The 16,629-nt window shown below is 42.0% G+C and overlaps 1 protein-coding gene and 1 pseudogene across 2 annotated transcripts; both read left to right on the top strand.

Moving 5' to 3' along the window:
* The first annotated feature begins 213 nt into the window (after positions 1 to 213).
* LOC113460934 (serine/threonine-protein kinase RHS3 pseudogene) lies at positions 214 to 6,338 on the top strand (annotated as a pseudogene). Its single transcript, XR_016398212.1, has 3 exons — positions 214 to 700; positions 1,381 to 2,240; positions 4,417 to 6,338. The product of XR_016398212.1 is annotated as a serine/threonine-protein kinase RHS3 pseudogene (transcript).
* An 11-nt stretch (positions 6,339 to 6,349) lies between these two features.
* Positions 6,350 to 12,309, top strand: LOC103714188 (uncharacterized). Its single transcript, XM_008801357.6, has 2 exons — positions 6,350 to 10,699; positions 11,685 to 12,309. The coding sequence occupies exons 1-2, from the start codon at positions 8,083 to 8,085 to the stop codon at positions 12,020 to 12,022; spliced, it is 2,955 nt and encodes a 984-aa protein (XP_008799579.4). The 5' UTR covers positions 6,350 to 8,082; the 3' UTR covers positions 12,023 to 12,309.
* The last annotated feature ends 4,320 nt before the right edge of the window (positions 12,310 to 16,629 follow it).

Genomic DNA, 16,629 nt, shown 5'->3' with positions numbered 1-16,629 from the left:
TTTGTATTAATTAAGAATCAGTGTTATAAATATATCTAGTATTATAGCTTGTGTACAATATTATTTATGCAAGCAGTCTTGTACTTAATTTTTGTTCATTTGCACTAATTAAATAATTTCATACATGATAAGAAGAGGATAAGATGCTTATCAAATTATAGGAGATCCAAATTCGGTGCTTGTACTGCAGGTATAGATTCATCATAAATCTTAAGTTATGCCATCGCCATTCATTTTTCCCTCGCACGTGCCAGAACAATGCCCTCGCGCTTCGTCTGACCGGTGTTCAGTTCGAGGCCTTCTTTTTCCCATTGGCTCGCGCTTCCTTCGCCTCTCGGTTCGCCACCCCCACGTCGCCTCTCTTTCTCTATTTCGGAGTTATGTTTGACCATCTTTATTCCCTGCTCTAATTCCAGCTCTATGTCTATTTATTCCACGCTCTCTTCCCTCTTCCTCTTCCCTCTCCTCCACGCTTCCCTCTCCTCTCCCCACGACTCCACCAACATTCTCGATGGCTTTCGTGGCGGACTCTCATCACCAAATCACATTCGGGATTGTCCGTGGAGCTTCTCGTTCTTGGAAATTTCATCTCGTGGTTTATCCGACAAAGGGTTAGAGATTGTGGAGTTGCTCGGGAATAGCTGACGGTGATAGGAGAATATATCAGATTCTATGTATAATTCTTTGACGGACCAGCTTGGTATAAAGTTATTCCTTCTTTCCCCCTCTTCGCTTAATGGATTATTATTAATTTGACATGGAAATATGCGTCATGCCTTTAATTAATTTTGTATTTGTCATTTGGAGGCATTCTTTGGGAAACTTCAATTGTCTCTAATTATTTAATACTTATTGGGTGATATTGTAATCATGTTGAGTTATTGAATTTTGGATTGATTGCGCTCTGTGATTTTTTTTCTTGTTAACTGGTCTTTTTTTTTTAAACTCTGTTTGATAGAATTCCCTGAAAAAAAAACTTGATAGAATTCATTAAAAAAATATTGTTTTTCGTTAAGTTTTACAGAGTAGTTTAACTCAAGCCCATGGAAAGAGAAAGAATATTAGAGTTATGGTGTTAATAGCATACATTGTGCCGTTTTGTTTCTCTTTTCCCAACTCTTGGATTATTGGACATTTTATAGATATTGAATTAACAGTATGCAAAGGGAACATCAATTCGTCAAAAATTTTACTATATAACATGGTTGTAAAAATGCAATTTTTGTTGCTATAGTTTTGGTAATATTTTAGATTGCTTTATTGATATTTTCTCAGAAACCAGTTATTGCGTACTGTTCCTGTTTCTGGCCATAACCATGCAACATTTTAATTTATCTGCTTGTGGTGAGGTAACATTAACTATTTTGTTGCCCGATGCAGATATTCACATTGACTGTCGGATGAAATCATTGTGCAAGAACAAAAAAATGGATCCAATTTCAGAGTATAAAGGTGATACAATGAGAAGTCTGGGTCACGGAACAGCAACTGTCCAGTATCCTATATTTCTTGCCCCTGCCCGAGTACCTGTTGCGAATCTAGTAGCGACACCAGAGACAGGGGAGAAAGCATCAAGGAACAAGAAAAAATTGGAACCAGTCACCAGAGATGGTACTGCTTTGACAACAAAGGATTCATGGCCACTGTCAGGCCCCCCAAGCCCCTGCCCTAACCTGGAAATACCAATGAAATCAGAGACATCAACTTCAATGCCCATGTCAACCTCAATGACAACATCATGCATGAAGTCCGGTGATGCAAGGATCAGCGATTCATGTGTCTCTGTCATCCGAGTTAGCACTGGTAGCACCTGTAGTGACAGCTTAGACAGTTCCACCACGGCATCCATCAAGCAGCACACTGGAAGTGAGTCTCGTTAGAAGGCCATTCAGACAGTTAATTCCAAGGAACCCCCTCTTGGCCTAAACCATTTCAAGCTTCTCAAGCGCCTTGGTTATGGAGACATTGGCAATGTTTATCTTGTCGAGCTCAAGGACGCTAGCACCTATGTTGCAATGAAGGTGATGGACAAGGCCTCACTTGTTAGTAGGAATAAGCTAATCCGGGCACAAACTGAAAGGGAAATTCTCGGCCTCCTTGATCACCCTTTTCTGCCAACTTTATATTCTCATTTTGAAACAGACAAGTTTTATTGCTTAGTTATGGAGTATTGTAGCGGCAATCTGCACTCTCTCCGGCAGAAGCAGCCTAACAAGTATTTTAGTGAGCAAGCTGCATGGTGAGCTTCTAACTTCTATTCTGCTGCTTCCATTTCCTGCATTTTATGTTAATTGATTTCAGCAACTGTGATGATGTATTATAGTAAGATGTAAAAAAAAATGATATATAGGGTTCAGGTGGAAGGCACATTGTAGCATTAAGTCATTCCATTGCAAATATTTTTGATATTTTTTCCCATAGTGAACCTTCCTGTATGCATCTTCTAATTTTACCTTGGGCTTGCATCAGACTTCCCCTTTTCTTGCACTATTGTAATCCTTATCTACTTACTGCCTTCTTAAGTTTTCCTTTTTTTCTTTTGATGTTATACTGCATCCTTAAGTTGAATCAGTAATTATAATCTTTGCATACCCGGCAACTTGCAAGCATATAAGGGCTTTAGATTCTGGTTGATCTGTTCTACTCACTGTTGATTAGTTCTGAAAGGTGAAATTGCAATTTTGCCTTGCTTTTTTTACAACTGTGCACGAATCTTCTATTTGGCGTGGGTTATGTGGTAATGCTTTATTTGCATGACGAACAAGAAATGGGAAGTTTCATGTTGGAAGTAATTAGAAAGACTTAGCGAATGGAATAACATTTTCTTTTAGTAAATAAAATAACTTGTGCACATTATATTATTTAAGATATGGAATCTTTACTTTCATGGCTTGAATACTCGTGGGGCTTCCTGGATTCAACTGATTTCGGTCCACAGAGAAGTCTGTTGAATACTCGTGGGGCTTCCCCCGTGTTCTTCTGACTGCTCCAATCAACTGCAGAGTTTTTTGTTTCCCTTTTTTTTAACAGAGCAACCAGCAGGCTCTGTTGACTTGTACATTCTAATTCTCTACTTATTCCTGTCTCAATAGAATCACGAGGGAGGCATTTCGCTTCCTCCATTTCCCATCAAAAAAGAAAAAGAAGAAAGAAATACTCTTGGGGCATGTCCTTCTTCATGCCAACCCATTTCCAGCACAAGAAGGTTAGAATGTTCATACCATGGAAGAGATGCTCTATAAGTGATCTGAAGTTGATGTCATATCCTATGTTTGGCACTCCACCTATATGTAGAATCACCTGTCTCATGTAATTACGGGAGTGGCGGAGAGGATTCTATAGGAACTAGGAATTTGTTTTGGTGGTTGGGGGGATGTGCATGTGGAATAATCTCTAAATGTGTAGAAAGTGGGGTAGTATATCATGATGCTCGATTATTTTAGTTTGAAGAAAGGAAGGAATTTAGGTGGGTCTTTCCACAGAGGCAAGGAATTTCCTTTTTCTAATGATAAAAAAGGGCAAGAAAGGTATCATAGTGGAATTTTAGGATGATATTAAGAGAAGGCGAGGAATATATCATATCTCAGTGATGGTAAAGCTTTTCTTGAATCTGAGATGGTAAATACCTTATAAGAAACAATATGGAATTATTGGGAAGGCATTTCTTATTGGGTATTCAAATGTTATTGAGATTTTGTGGCTTCTTTTGGGCTAGTAGCTCTAACTTTTTTTTCTTTCCTTTTTTCCCCCTTTGTTGAATTGATCCTTCAGAAACCAATAATGTTGTGTTCATAAATGTTGATTTATGGATGGCATTTTATTTTAGAGTTCAGATTAGATTAGGAGTTATATTTGCAGTTAGAACTGTTTATGTGGATCCTAGTTTGGAATCCTCGAGAATCCAACAGTTTTGTGTTCATAGACATTTATTTAGGGGTGGCATTTTATTGTAGAGTTTATATTAGATTAGGAGTTATATTTTCGGTTAGAACTGTCTATGTGGATCCTAGTTCGAAATCCTCGAGAATTCAACAATCATAGGAATTGATTTAGGTATTGCATTTTATTATAGAGTTCAGATTAGATTAGGAGTCGTATTCTGAGTTAGAACTGTCTGTGGATCTTAGTTTGGTTCTTCTTCTTCTTGCTGCTGCTTCTTCTGCTTGATCTTTTCTGAGACCAACAATCTGCTTTAGGTTAGGCTAGGCAAATCCTGTTCACAACCTCAAAGCATGATTATGTAGTACATGTGTGAAGCATGAATTTTCTTTTCCCTGCGTGAATGCTAGAATGTTTTGTTCCTCTCATCTTCCTCTCCTTTCTCTCCATTTCCATTCTTCAAAAGAAACGGATTATTATTGTATTTTTAACCCACAAACTGGATCATGCTTTCTTGGTGAAGATAACCCCCATTGACAAGTCAATTATCTAGTCTCACCCTTCAGTAAAGAAAAAAATAACAAAAAAATACACTTGTCTCACTCTCTTTTGTCACAAAATTCCTCTTCTTTATCTGACTTTGACCTGTCGCTGTGGTGCTCCATCAACCCAACCCTTGTCAAGTCCTCCTCCTCCCATGCTGACATCAGTGAAAGCATGCTTGATAGCGAGCATGCAGTGCAGGGCTGTATCCAACCAACTGCATTCTTTCCCTGCATACTTCCTAAGAGGAACCGGAAATCCAAATCAGACTTTGGCCTTGAAAAAGGGGCCCTCCCAGAACTAATGGCGGAGCCAATGAATGCACGCTCAATGTCATTCGTCGGGACTCATGGGTATCTGGCCTTTGAGAGCATCCGAGGAGAGGGCCATGGGAGTGCAGCTGACTGGTGGACGTTTGGCATCTGTTTGTATGAGCTAATGCATGGGATAACCCCTTTCAAGGGGTCGGGAAATCGAGATGCACTTTTTAATGTAGTAGGCCAGCCGTTGAAGTTCCCAGGGATGCCAGTCATGAGTTCAGCTGCCCGAGACCTCATTCGCAGCCTCCTGGCGAAGGACCCACAGAAAAGGATTGCATACCAAAGAGGTGCTACAGATATTAAGCAGCATCCATTTTTTGAGGGGGCGAACCGGGCATTGGTGAGGAGCTCCACACCATATCGTATACCTGAACCAGTGGACTTTGCACGATTTGCTCGCAAGGAAGTTCATAATGCTGGGAAGAAGGCCGCTGGAAATGGCATTAATGGTAATGGCGTAAGTAAGGGCAATACAAATGATTCTTCGCATCTTGATTTCGAGTATTTTTGACCAAATATTTTGACTAGTTTTAGTTAAAAGATTAGTAAAATCATTGTTATACATCCTCCTGGGAATGATTTATCAATAGAATTTTTTTGTGAGAAAGTGAAAGTTGTGTATTCAATCAGTGAAAGGTGCTTGGTCTGTTTTGATTCGACGACTTGTGGTGAGGATGGCCTTCTTGCTGCTCTTTTCTCCTTTCTTTTCTTCTATAATTTTTTCCCTTTGTGATTTGGTTGATGCTCCAACTTCTAACTTTTGTTTAGGGAACATACATAATAAAAAGTAGTCTTTACTGTAAAACAAAGTCACCTATAAGAGCAGCTATTGGGGTTGTGTGACTTCTGTTTGGAATATGTTGCATTTCATTTCAGTTGAGATGAAGAAAACAAGTTTTTTCTTTTATCATTGCACATCATAGATTATTAATCGTATTACTCATCTTATTTGAAGAGAAGCAGCTTTTGCGCCTTGGGTGAGGAAATGTTCGCCTTGCATTAATAATGCTTTGCTCTTGTGAGGAAACCACCTTCTATCTTATTTTTAGTTTCAGATGGTCATCCATGGCAAACCAAATTGCTTCCCAGTGCACAACCCTCTCACTTTATCTTCTTTTTAACGTGAATGAACACATATATGATGGGTGATTGTTTCCTGCCAGTGCCTATGCACATGCTTTTTTCGTAAGGATCAGACCTATTGCTTTAGGGTTTTTAATATATTTTTGAAGGCAAAAGTAGTCTTCATTAATCAAATAAATCTCTTCATGGCTGACAACAGGAATGCTCTCTTTTCCAGCCATGTTAACTAAAGACGGGGAATGAGTACATTCCTTTTATCCACCAACATCAATCTTTTCTTTTGCATTGTGTAGTCTGAATCCAAGGCAGCCAAGGTGGATGAGGATAGGACTGTATAACGCTCCCTTACGTGAATCTCTAGGTTATGTCGGCTTTCTGCTAGCTAATGGTAATATCCTCCTCACCATCATTCTTCTCATCATCATCCTCTGTTTTCTTTGCTGCAGTTTCTACAGTGATTGGAGAAGTGAATTTATTTTGGGTGATAAACCACCAGATGTTCATAGTTGGACAAACTTGTAATTGCATGTTCCAACTAGAGATAAGAACTTTTTTTTTCTTGTTGTGGCTGAGGCTTTGTTTGGGTGTTGTCAAAGTGAAGGAAAGGAAATAAATTAAAGAGCTGAATCCAAGCAAGCATGGCATAAAGACATATTAATCCATGCAAATAGAAGAATGGTTATATTGAAATTACAAACTAATCCTAAAGCAATGAAAGGTAATAAGCTTCATGACATGTTCCTCACTGCATCTTCCAGGTTGGTTAGGCTTCAAGTCAGGCATTAGCTAGTGCTGGTCATAAACTATAATTTGGTTGAGAGTGCATTTGTTTTACAACAGATTCATGGTGGCTGTATGATTATCTCTTGTTTGTGGCAAAATATACATTTGAAGATTCCAAACTTTCAAAACTCCAAGAGCGCGCGCGCACACATTTCTTGCAGAGGTTACAATACTCGTATCTTGGGCTTTTATAATAGTTCCCTTCATCTAGAAGTACATATAAGCTTTAAATAATTCCAAATAACCTGATGTTATCTCATTACATCAGAATAAAATTCTGATGCTAACTCTTTGTTCCACTCAATTCACTGCCTCATTCACCGACGCAACTCAGAAGGTTCGAACAACTCATCGAACGCGGCATCAGAAGCATATTGGTCTGCGAATTGGGGTGAACAAAGAGTGGCTCTAATGGCACTAATTTTCCTTTTCCACGACCAGCTTTAAACCTTGAACCAGGCTCCACTAGAATATTTAAGTACTTGCTTTGCCTTGCAAAGTCACTAGCATCTACTGCTCTCCTCCATTAATAAAATGATTTGGTATTGAAAGTTGATTTAGCCTTTGACTCTCATAATTCGGGTCTGGAATAATTATAATTCTTTGGATCATTGATTGCAAGCGTAGACCCCTCATCAGGGTCAATGTTGAATAATAGCTTGAGGTCTCGAAAGGGTTTATCAAGACCCCATCTCCCTATATAATTCCTTTCAACAGCCTTTTGACCTCGCAATACTGAATCATAAAGATTCAGTAATGGGGTTTCAACAGCTGCTCTTTGCCATGATAGGAACCCACAGTGCTCCTAAATCATTAAACTTCAAATCAGAAAAACTTCCATGCATGCCTAAATTACCTAAAATATCTGCAGTTATGTTGATAATTAAGCATTGAAAAGACTCAATGCAGAGGCCATGTGGCCTAATAATCTTAAAAATCTTTGAACACCTCAGAAAAAAAATCATGCTCATTATCTATATATGAACAAAGGATAGATTGGCGATCCTTTTTATATTAATGAGCACCTGACTCTTTTTCTTTTTGCTTTGTTTTTTGTGAGTAAAAATGCTTACATGACACAGTGGATGCATGGTACGTAGTTCCTCCTTCCATGTTTTGGAGTTGTGAACTAAGCTGACCAGTATTTTGACTGCTCTACTTTAGCCAGCAATCGAGGACGAGGAGGGTGTTTCAGGAAATGTGTTCATGCAGAGGGGCTTTCAACCAAGGGCTCCCTCTGAGCCAACGGTTGCTTTGATCCACTTTTAACACACTCGAGCGCTTTAGCTTTTCTTTTCAAAAAGAAAAAGGAGGAGAGCCCAAGGGCCGAGACCCACCTCCATTTCCATACGACCCAACTCTCGGAGGTTTCCTTGAAGTTGCTTTGCTCATCTCCCTTTTCCTTCACCTCTCACAGCTAGAAAGATAGAACCTCCGGAGAACCCACCTCCTCTTCCCTCCCACAAAGCTCACCATGGCTCTCTTTCTCTCTCTCCTCCTCCTCTTCCTCTTCCCTGCTTCCTCTGCTTCTCCCACCAATTCACTGAGTTTATCTCTACGGAAGCAAGCCTCCATCTTGGTTTCTCTCAAACAGTCTTTATACACTTCAGACTTCTTACTCGAGAGCTGGAACATGTCGAACCATGCAGCCCTTTGCTCCTGGGCTGGTCTCCGATGCGACGACGCCAAGCGTTTAGTAGTTGAGCTCAACATATCCAACTCAAACATCTCTGGTTTCATCTCCCCAGCAGTAGCTGAGCTCAAGGGTCTTCGTTACCTGTCAGTCGCGGGCAACAGCCTCGCGGGCGAGTTCCCACCTATCATCACTAAGCTCTCGGGCCTCCGACATCTCAACATCTCCAACAACCAGTTTAATGGTACCTTGGCATGGAAATTCTATACGATGGTGGAGCTAGAAGTGTTTGACGCTTACAATAATGACTTCTCTGGCTCTCTTCCTGTTGGCCTTTCCATGCTACCGAAGCTCCGGCACCTGGACCTCGGCGGGAATTACTTCTCAGGAGCCATCCCGACGAGCTATGGCGATTTCAAGGCGCTGAGCTATCTCTCGCTCGCCGGAAATGATCTGAGTGGGTTCATACCCACCGAACTTGGTAACCTCGGTAGTCTAGAGCAGCTCTACTTGGGTTACTACAATGAGTTCGACGGCGGAATCCCGGCTGAGCTTGGGAAGTTGGCCAATCTGATCCATCTCGACCTCTCTAGCTCCGGCTTGGAGGGCGAGATCCCTCCCCAGTTGGGCAATCTCGAGAAGCTGGACACTCTCTTCCTGCATGCTAATCAGCTCATTGGCATCATTCCTCCCCAGTTAGGCAACTTGAGCAGTTTGAGATACCTCGACATCTCAAACAACGCTCTGACCGGCGAGATCCCAAAAGAGTTCTCCAAGCTCCAGGAGCTCGTCTTGCTGCATATGTTCATGAACAGGTTTCATGGCGAAATCCCAAAGTTCATGGCAGAGCTTCCCAATATGGAGACCTTGATGCTCTGGCAGAACAACTTCACCGGGACAATCCCTCCTGAGCTCGGGAGGAACGGGAAGCTCCGAGAGCTCGACCTGTCTGGCAACAAGCTCACCGGAGTAGTCCCGAAAGGTCTCTGTTTCGGTAGGAGGCTGGAGATATTAATTCTTCTCAACAACTTTCTTTTCGGTCCCTTGCCGGATGATCTCGGAGAATGCACCACGCTCTCGAGGGTTCGTATGGGTCAGAACTACTTGAGTGGATCCATTCCTCGGGGATTTCTCTACCTACCGGAGCTGTCACTGATGGAATTGCAGAATAATTATCTTACTGGAGTGATAGCGGAGGAGACAGCAAAGAAGCCTGCGAAGCTCGGCCAGCTGAATCTCTCAAACAACAGGTTGTTTGGGACTATTCCATCATCCATCGGAAACTTCTCGGCATTGCAGATTCTTCTCCTCGGCGGTAACCAGTTCGCAGGGCCGGTACCACCTCAGGTGGGCCTCCTGAAGCATGTGCTGAAGATAGATATGAGCAGGAACAACTTCTCTGGTACAATTCCTCCGGAGATGGGGGATTGCCTCTTGCTGACATACTTGGACTTGAGCCAAAACCAGCTCAGCGGCCCGATCCCAGCTCGAATCTCTCAAATTCGCATACTGAACTATCTCAATGTCTCATGGAACCATTTGAACCAGAGCATTCCCAAGGAGATTGGAAGCATGAAGAGTCTCACTTCAGCAGACTTCTCGCACAATGATTTCTCCGGTAGAATACCAGAGACCGGGCAGTTTGCTTACTTCAATGCCTCATCTTATCTCGCCAATCCTCAGCTCTGTGGATCTGTTTCAAATCCTTGCAACTTCTCGGTGGCATCTCAGCTCCGGTCAGACCAACATCATGGTGTCAAATCACAACTCCCAGGAAAGTTCAAGCTCCTCTTTTCGCTAGGCCTCTTAACATGTTCTATTGTTTTTGCTGCAACGGTTGTCATCAAGACCCGGTCGATGATAAGAAGGAACTCCAAGTCATGGAAGCTCACAGCATTCCAAAAGCTAGATTTTGGGAGCGAAGACATCGTAGAATGCCTCAAAGAGAACTACATTATTGGGAGAGGAGGAGCTGGAATTGTCTACAGAGGAACCATGCCAAACGGGGAGCAGGTTGCAGTGAAGCGTTTGCTAGGGATAAGCAAAGGGTCTTCACATGATAATGGATTCTCTGCGGAGATCCAGACTTTGGGTAAGATCAGGCATCGGTATATTGTCAGGTTGCTGGCATTCTGCACTAATAAGGAGACTAATTTGCTCGTCTACGAGTACATGCGGAGTGGAAGCTTGGGAGAAGTGCTTCATGGGAAGAGAGGAGGCTATCTCAATTGGCAAATTAGGCTCAGGATTGCAACAGAGGCAGCGAAGGGATTGTGCTACTTGCACCATGACTGCTGCCCTCCCATACTTCACAGAGATGTCAAGTCCAACAACATTTTATTGGATGCAGACTTTGAAGCTCATGTCGCGGACTTTGGCCTAGCAAAATATTTGAGGGACACCGGAGCCTCCGAGTGCATGTCAGCCATCGCTGGTTCTTATGGCTACATTGCTCCAGGTAAGTGCTGGAAGCTTTGTTTAGAATTTAGCAGCTCGAACTCAAACCAATTGATCTGAAAATTTCGATTAATTATACTTGTTTTGATCGCATACCTTCTCTAGTGCTTTATGTTCTAGCTAATGAGTAGAGAAGGCAGCGCAACTTGCGCTTCCATGATCCCAGCTGAGGAACTGTTTGCATATCTATATATCTGATTAGTTATTCCTTGAAAAATATATCTTATTGGTTATATATTACAAGTCCTTAAGTGGACTCTCAAAACCATGAATATTCCTCTTGCCTTTAGACCAATCATCTCTGGTGCTCTGATATTCTCTGAGTTATTCTTTTGATGGAGGAGATATACTGAGTAAAATACACTAGTAGACGGGGCTAAAGCAATGAGCTTTATGTGCTGCAGTCCTAAGAAGGAGAACACTGAGGACCCAACTCCTCGAAGAAGAAAGCAGCATCCCTTCCTTTTGCTTTTCCCCTCCTTCGACCGTTTGGTGCCACCAACTCTAGCCTTGGAAACCCATGCCCAGTTTGCTTTCAACACAATAACCTTACCTTTTTGACCCAACCCCATCATTCTGTCAATAACAAACTCCGGATTCGAAACACTGTCTCTTAGGAATCCTGATTGGGATCCCTGCTTTATATTTTCTCCAATTCCTAGAAGAGAAAAGCATATATGTGTGTGTGTGTGTGTGTGTATAACAAAAAAAATAAAGTCTTGGCAGCAACTCATTTGCTTTTTCTACCCATACAAGTGCTCCATTGCCCATGTCTCATGTCATGTTGGTCTCCATACTTGGAAATATTCACCCTTCCAACCTCCCTTTCTTGACATAGAATCCAATGTTATCTCACATATAAGATTTCAACTTTGCCCTTCCTAAAAACAATATTGACAGTTATTTAATCACATCTAATGATCGCAATATTCAAATATGACCATAATAATGCTCATTTATCCATATTTGTTTTCATCTGTAAACAGAGTACGCATACACTCTGAAGGTTGATGAGAAGAGCGACGTTTACAGCTTTGGAGTTGTTCTTTTAGAGCTGATCACCGGTAGGCGACCAGTGGGGGACTTTGGAGAGGAAGGACTAGATATTGTCCAGTGGGCAAGGATGAACACAAATTGGAGCAAAGAAGGGGTGGTGAAGATTTTAGACCCAAGGCTCATCAATGTTCCATTGGAGGAGGCCATGCAGGTGTTCTTCGTGGGGATGCTCTGCGTCCAAGAGCAGAGCGTCGAGCGGCCCACGATGAGAGAGGTCGTCCAGATGCTCGAGCAGACGAAGCAGCCATTCGGCTTTCAGACACGCTGATCTTCTTTCATGTTTTAGAATCACTGCAATTTTACAAAGAGCTTTTTCTGTTAGTGCATGGTGGGCATTATACTGCTTGTTAGGGGTGGGGTTCTTTTGTCAAATTATATGTGCATGGCTTTTAGATGGCTGTTATCTAGTTTACGTGATGGGTGGTGCAGTATGTATATGCACACTCTGGCTAATTTTATATATTGCCTGATAAAAATCTCTTCGATAAAATCCCTTTGTGAGCAGCTTATTAGCAGTCCATCCAATTATCAATATATTGAGGTGCTCGTTAACTACTTGAGAAAATCTAGAGATGGACCCCTCTGACAACTTCTGCTCTGTTGCTATCTTATCTTTTTGACAGATGGTACTGGACTGATCATATTGTAACGCCAACGATGTGATGCAAAGTGAAGCCCATGTTTTAGCTTGGTGCAGGCATGACTCAATTCCATGGATAGTCCTTGTAGTCCTGATGCTGTAAGGTGGCGATGATGCAGGTACACGCAGGACCCCATTTGTCTGTGGGGAGGTGCAGGAGTTGCTATTACTCAATGAGAGGTCCCACCTTTTGTGCATTATTGTTAGTGACGAGCACGGCAGCATCATGCTATTTTCCTCCCTAATAGCAGAGTGTCTCTCTACGGCAGCCCGTGAGCGCTGAAACATCTTTCTATCGTTCAGGAATGGAGCCAACAGTCGCACGGCCGGCAAGAGAGATGCCAATAGGCGTCATAAAGAATCCGCATAGAGACATGGCATTGCTAATTTAATTGTACAAATTTGAAAAGAGTAATGTTGCATGGATTCTTGTGCCGCATTCCGTCAGAAATACCATACCTGAAAATTTGCAGCAAAAATGGAGTTGTGGCCCCTAATTAGTATCGGTGTGGCATTGCAGGCCAAGCACGTGTTCAGAGAAGCTAATGAGGCTACAGACTGGATGGCCTCGTATGTGGGTTGAAGAGAGGAAGTTGTCTAGAGCGTTCTATAATTTATTGTTTTGTAATTTTTTTGGATGTATCCATACTAGAACTATATGAATCATCCGGTTTTGAAAAAAAAAAAAAATAGAGTCCTCAAGCCTATGAGGAGAAGAAAAGGCTTGAAATCCGATGCAAAGTGAGTGTTGGGGGGCCAATATCTGAAGAAGAGGATGTAGGAGTGATGTTGCTAGAGCCTAGTGTCCATGTTGAGTATTAGTGTCGCACTTTGTACATATGCAACTTAGCAACATGATCCAAACGATGCTATGCGAACTTTTATATTTTTTTATTTTCATAAAAGCTTCAACATATTACCTACAACTGGCTCCACCAAATGCTAGGAGAATACTTAAAATTTGAAGTGTAGACTGCTTGCATCTACCATCATGCCATTGTGCAGTCCCTTTCAGTCCCAACAAAAGCAACAGTGTGAATGCGTGATAGAGAACACAAACAGAAGAGGCAAGAAACACTTTTTCCCTTTGTTTTGCTAACCAGATGAGTAAAAAATAATGCAGCCAGCATGCTTGCACCAGTTGGACCAAAATTTATGGAACACAAGGTGACAGAGAAGAAGACAACATTTCTTTCTTGAATCATTGATTTTGACCTCCCTCGACGAGCACCGGACTTTGCCGCTCTCAGTTTCTGTAGCTTGACGATGTGAATAGATAAGCATCTGAGAAGGAGAAAAAGGTAGACACAAAAAAGCGGAAGAGTGAGACAAGAGAAACAGAGAGATTTTTATTTTTCTGTTTTGGTTTTGGATTTGGATTTGCTTACATTTCACGCTGTTCATACCTTGCTGTCATTCTACCTGATTGCTTCATAAAGTTTTTATGATGATGGAGCTTGAGAAGCTTCTCACGTTTGACAGTGTTGTAGCATGTAGAGTAACCCCTCAACTTAGAGGAGCATAAAAGAGAAGCTTCCAAAACTAGTGGTGAGCTTAGTACTCATGTCAAGCTTGTAGCCCGGTGAAGTTGGATTGCAGCCTCGAGGCCAAGGTGGAAAAATCGAAGTAATCGAAAAGATTCGGGTTAGTGAAGAGTCGCCGAAGAAAAAGGTCTTCTTCTTCTTCTTCTTCTTCTTCTGGTGCAACGGCAACTTACACACGACGGATGTCAATACGACCAACAAAATTAGAAAAAAAGAAGATGACATAAGAGCTCAGGCACAGACAAGTGGTTTGCCCAAATAAAACCTTTGGTGTGGTGAGCCACGAAGGAAACAATTTAGTCTACAGCACCGTTTGCATCCCTGTAGACATGCGTGACCTAATAGGAGCCGCACTCTCTCAAGAGTTTGTGGATGTCGTGAAGCAGCGGTCTTCCACTAGCAGCACATCCTCGACCCCAAACCCACTCGATTACCGTAGCCAAGTCCTCCTCAAGAAGGATGCGATCTGCACCCTGCACAGGGGCGGCCCGATACATTTGGGGGCCTAAGGCGAATCCAATGAATGAGGCCTTTTTTTTTAATAATAATTTTTTTTAATAAATATAAAATATTTAAAAAATAATATGAAAATAGATAGCTATCAAGTACACTATTTCAACAAAGATACATGAATCTAACAAAAGTAGACAAAAAGTTTTTTCAGTTTAATATAATTTTTGAATGGAAACACAGAAATGTAATTGCCGGGCCATAAAACTGATTAAATAATTGAGATAATGCTGGGCAATACTGTTTACCATGTCAAGCAAGAGCAGGATAAGAAAAGGTCATCCCGTGGCACTTCATGGTCAAGGTAAAAAAAAGAATTTGTCCAGAAAGAAGCCTCTCTATAAGAGAAAGTAGGGGCATTATGGGAAATTCACTCCATCTAATTAATAAAAGTCCCGTCCCACCATCTCCCCTTCAAGTGAGTACCCAAGCAGCAACTGCAACATCACAGCACAGCAGCCATTCAACCCCCTCCCTCCTTTTCTCTCTCTACCACCCAAGAGGGGAGAAGAAACCCAGAGGAGAAAATTAAAAGAATCTCCACCCTCCAAGAACTCAAGAAGTCCATCTCCAATCCCTCTATCTTTCTTCCCGATGGTGGATCAGGAGTAATGTGAGGGAAGGAAAACCAAGACTAAAACCAAAAAAGAGAAGGGATGAAAGATAAGAGTGGCTTCAGGCGTGTATCAAGCCAACCAAATCCCTCCTCCTCCTCTCTCTCTCTCCACCCAAAACAAAACTAGTGTCCCCAACTTCCCAAATTGCCTCTCTGCAGGCCAGGAAACTCTCCACCTCCCTTCCGTCAAGGGGGAAGACTCGTAGCCTTCCATCAAGGGGGAAGCTCCTGTTCCTGTTTTCACATGGGGCCTTTGCTTCTTTTTGGTCACGCCTCCCGGAGGCCCTCCATTGGCCTGAGGCCTTAGGCGACCGCCTCGGTCGCCTAACGCTCGGGCCGGCACTGACCCTGCACCAGCCTTGCATAGGTTATGCCGCTGACACAGACGTGTCAAAGATCGTCTGACCTCCGACCACCACCAGTCTGGCATTGTGGTTTCTGATAACAAATCCAACACCTATACTGCTTCCTTCCTCGCAAATACTATCATCAATGTTTATCTTGAGAAAGGTTGGACGTGGGGGCTCTCAAGAAACAAGCGCGGGCCTGGACACGGTAAAAGTAAAATGGAGGCTCCAGATCCTTCTAGTCGTCTTAAAGGCATTTCTAGTTAATGAAAAGGATTTCTAGATGCTTTTTCATTTTTGCTTTTCAAATTTTAAAATATTTTTTCACAAAATTGCTGGCTAGCCCGGTACTCTGTTTGTGTTTTTTGCGCTGCTGATTCCTGAGGAAAAGGCTGTTTGTTTTCTTGGTTGGGATGTCATGGTCGAACGTAGACAATAACCAGAACCAAGGACAAAAACCAACCTCCTAAATGCGATACAGTGTGCATGGCCTTACATCGTTTTCTTTCCCAGTATTAGGGTGATTATAGTTGCAATGGTGAGGCGTCTCTAATTAGGTGGGCAACACTTATTTTTCCTCCTTTTTTTTTCTCCCCCTACTTAGATCAGTTTAGAGGTCATAGTTTAGCTTGGAATTTGAAAATTTGCTTACATTGAAGTATGTTCCTCTTATTGTACGGTTGTTTTACTATTGGGATAGTAAAAATTGAACGAAGCATCGTTCCAACAGTAACTCGGTAAACCAAAAAGATGCTAATAAAATTCAATCATTGTAATTACAATTAATCGAAAAATTAATGGTAAACTTTATAATCCCCCAATCAGATCGAAAATATGACAGGCATTTTAAAAAGACTCGAACTCATGAAGAAAGGCATGCCAACAAAATAAATGTTGGTAATCAAGCGTTGTGGCCCCTTAAATAATTTAAGTTGATTTAGCTGATCTAGGTGCTAAAACTTAAAAGAATTAAATGTGACCATAAACTTGTACTGCCGCGTGCCTTCTGCCTATGTGTGCAGGAACCGTGATTGAGACCTTCTTGTACCCACGGAAAAACACGCAAGCTGAATGGATTTGCAGGCAAAATGGCACGGCCTACTCGTCCTCAAAACCTCCATAGCCTCTCTCTCTCTCTCTATCTCTCTCTTTTGAAGCACAGTACATGATTGTATTTCCCTACTGGAACTATAGAAAAATAGAATTCTCGGCAGCGAA

The sequence above is a fragment of the Phoenix dactylifera genome, chromosome 1 (assembly GCF_051530095.1).
Source record: "Phoenix dactylifera cultivar Ajwa chromosome 1, Ajwa_hap1_PhDact_Kaust_v1.1, whole genome shotgun sequence".
In the NCBI taxonomy this organism is placed as follows: Eukaryota; Viridiplantae; Streptophyta; class Magnoliopsida; order Arecales; family Arecaceae; genus Phoenix; species Phoenix dactylifera.
The sequence above is the reverse complement of the archived record's forward strand: the minus strand, read 5'-3'. Positions and strand labels throughout refer to the sequence as shown.

Excerpts from the sequence above, each read along its gene's own strand:
- LOC103714188 (XM_008801357.6), top strand. The coding sequence starts at position 8,083 with ATGGCTCTCTTTCTCTCTCTCCTCCTCCTCTTCCTCTTCCCTGCTTCC. Across the intron at positions 10,700-11,684 it reads TTATGGCTACATTGCTCCAG|AGTACGCATACACTCTGAAG; the intron begins GTAAGTGCTGGA and ends ATCTGTAAACAG.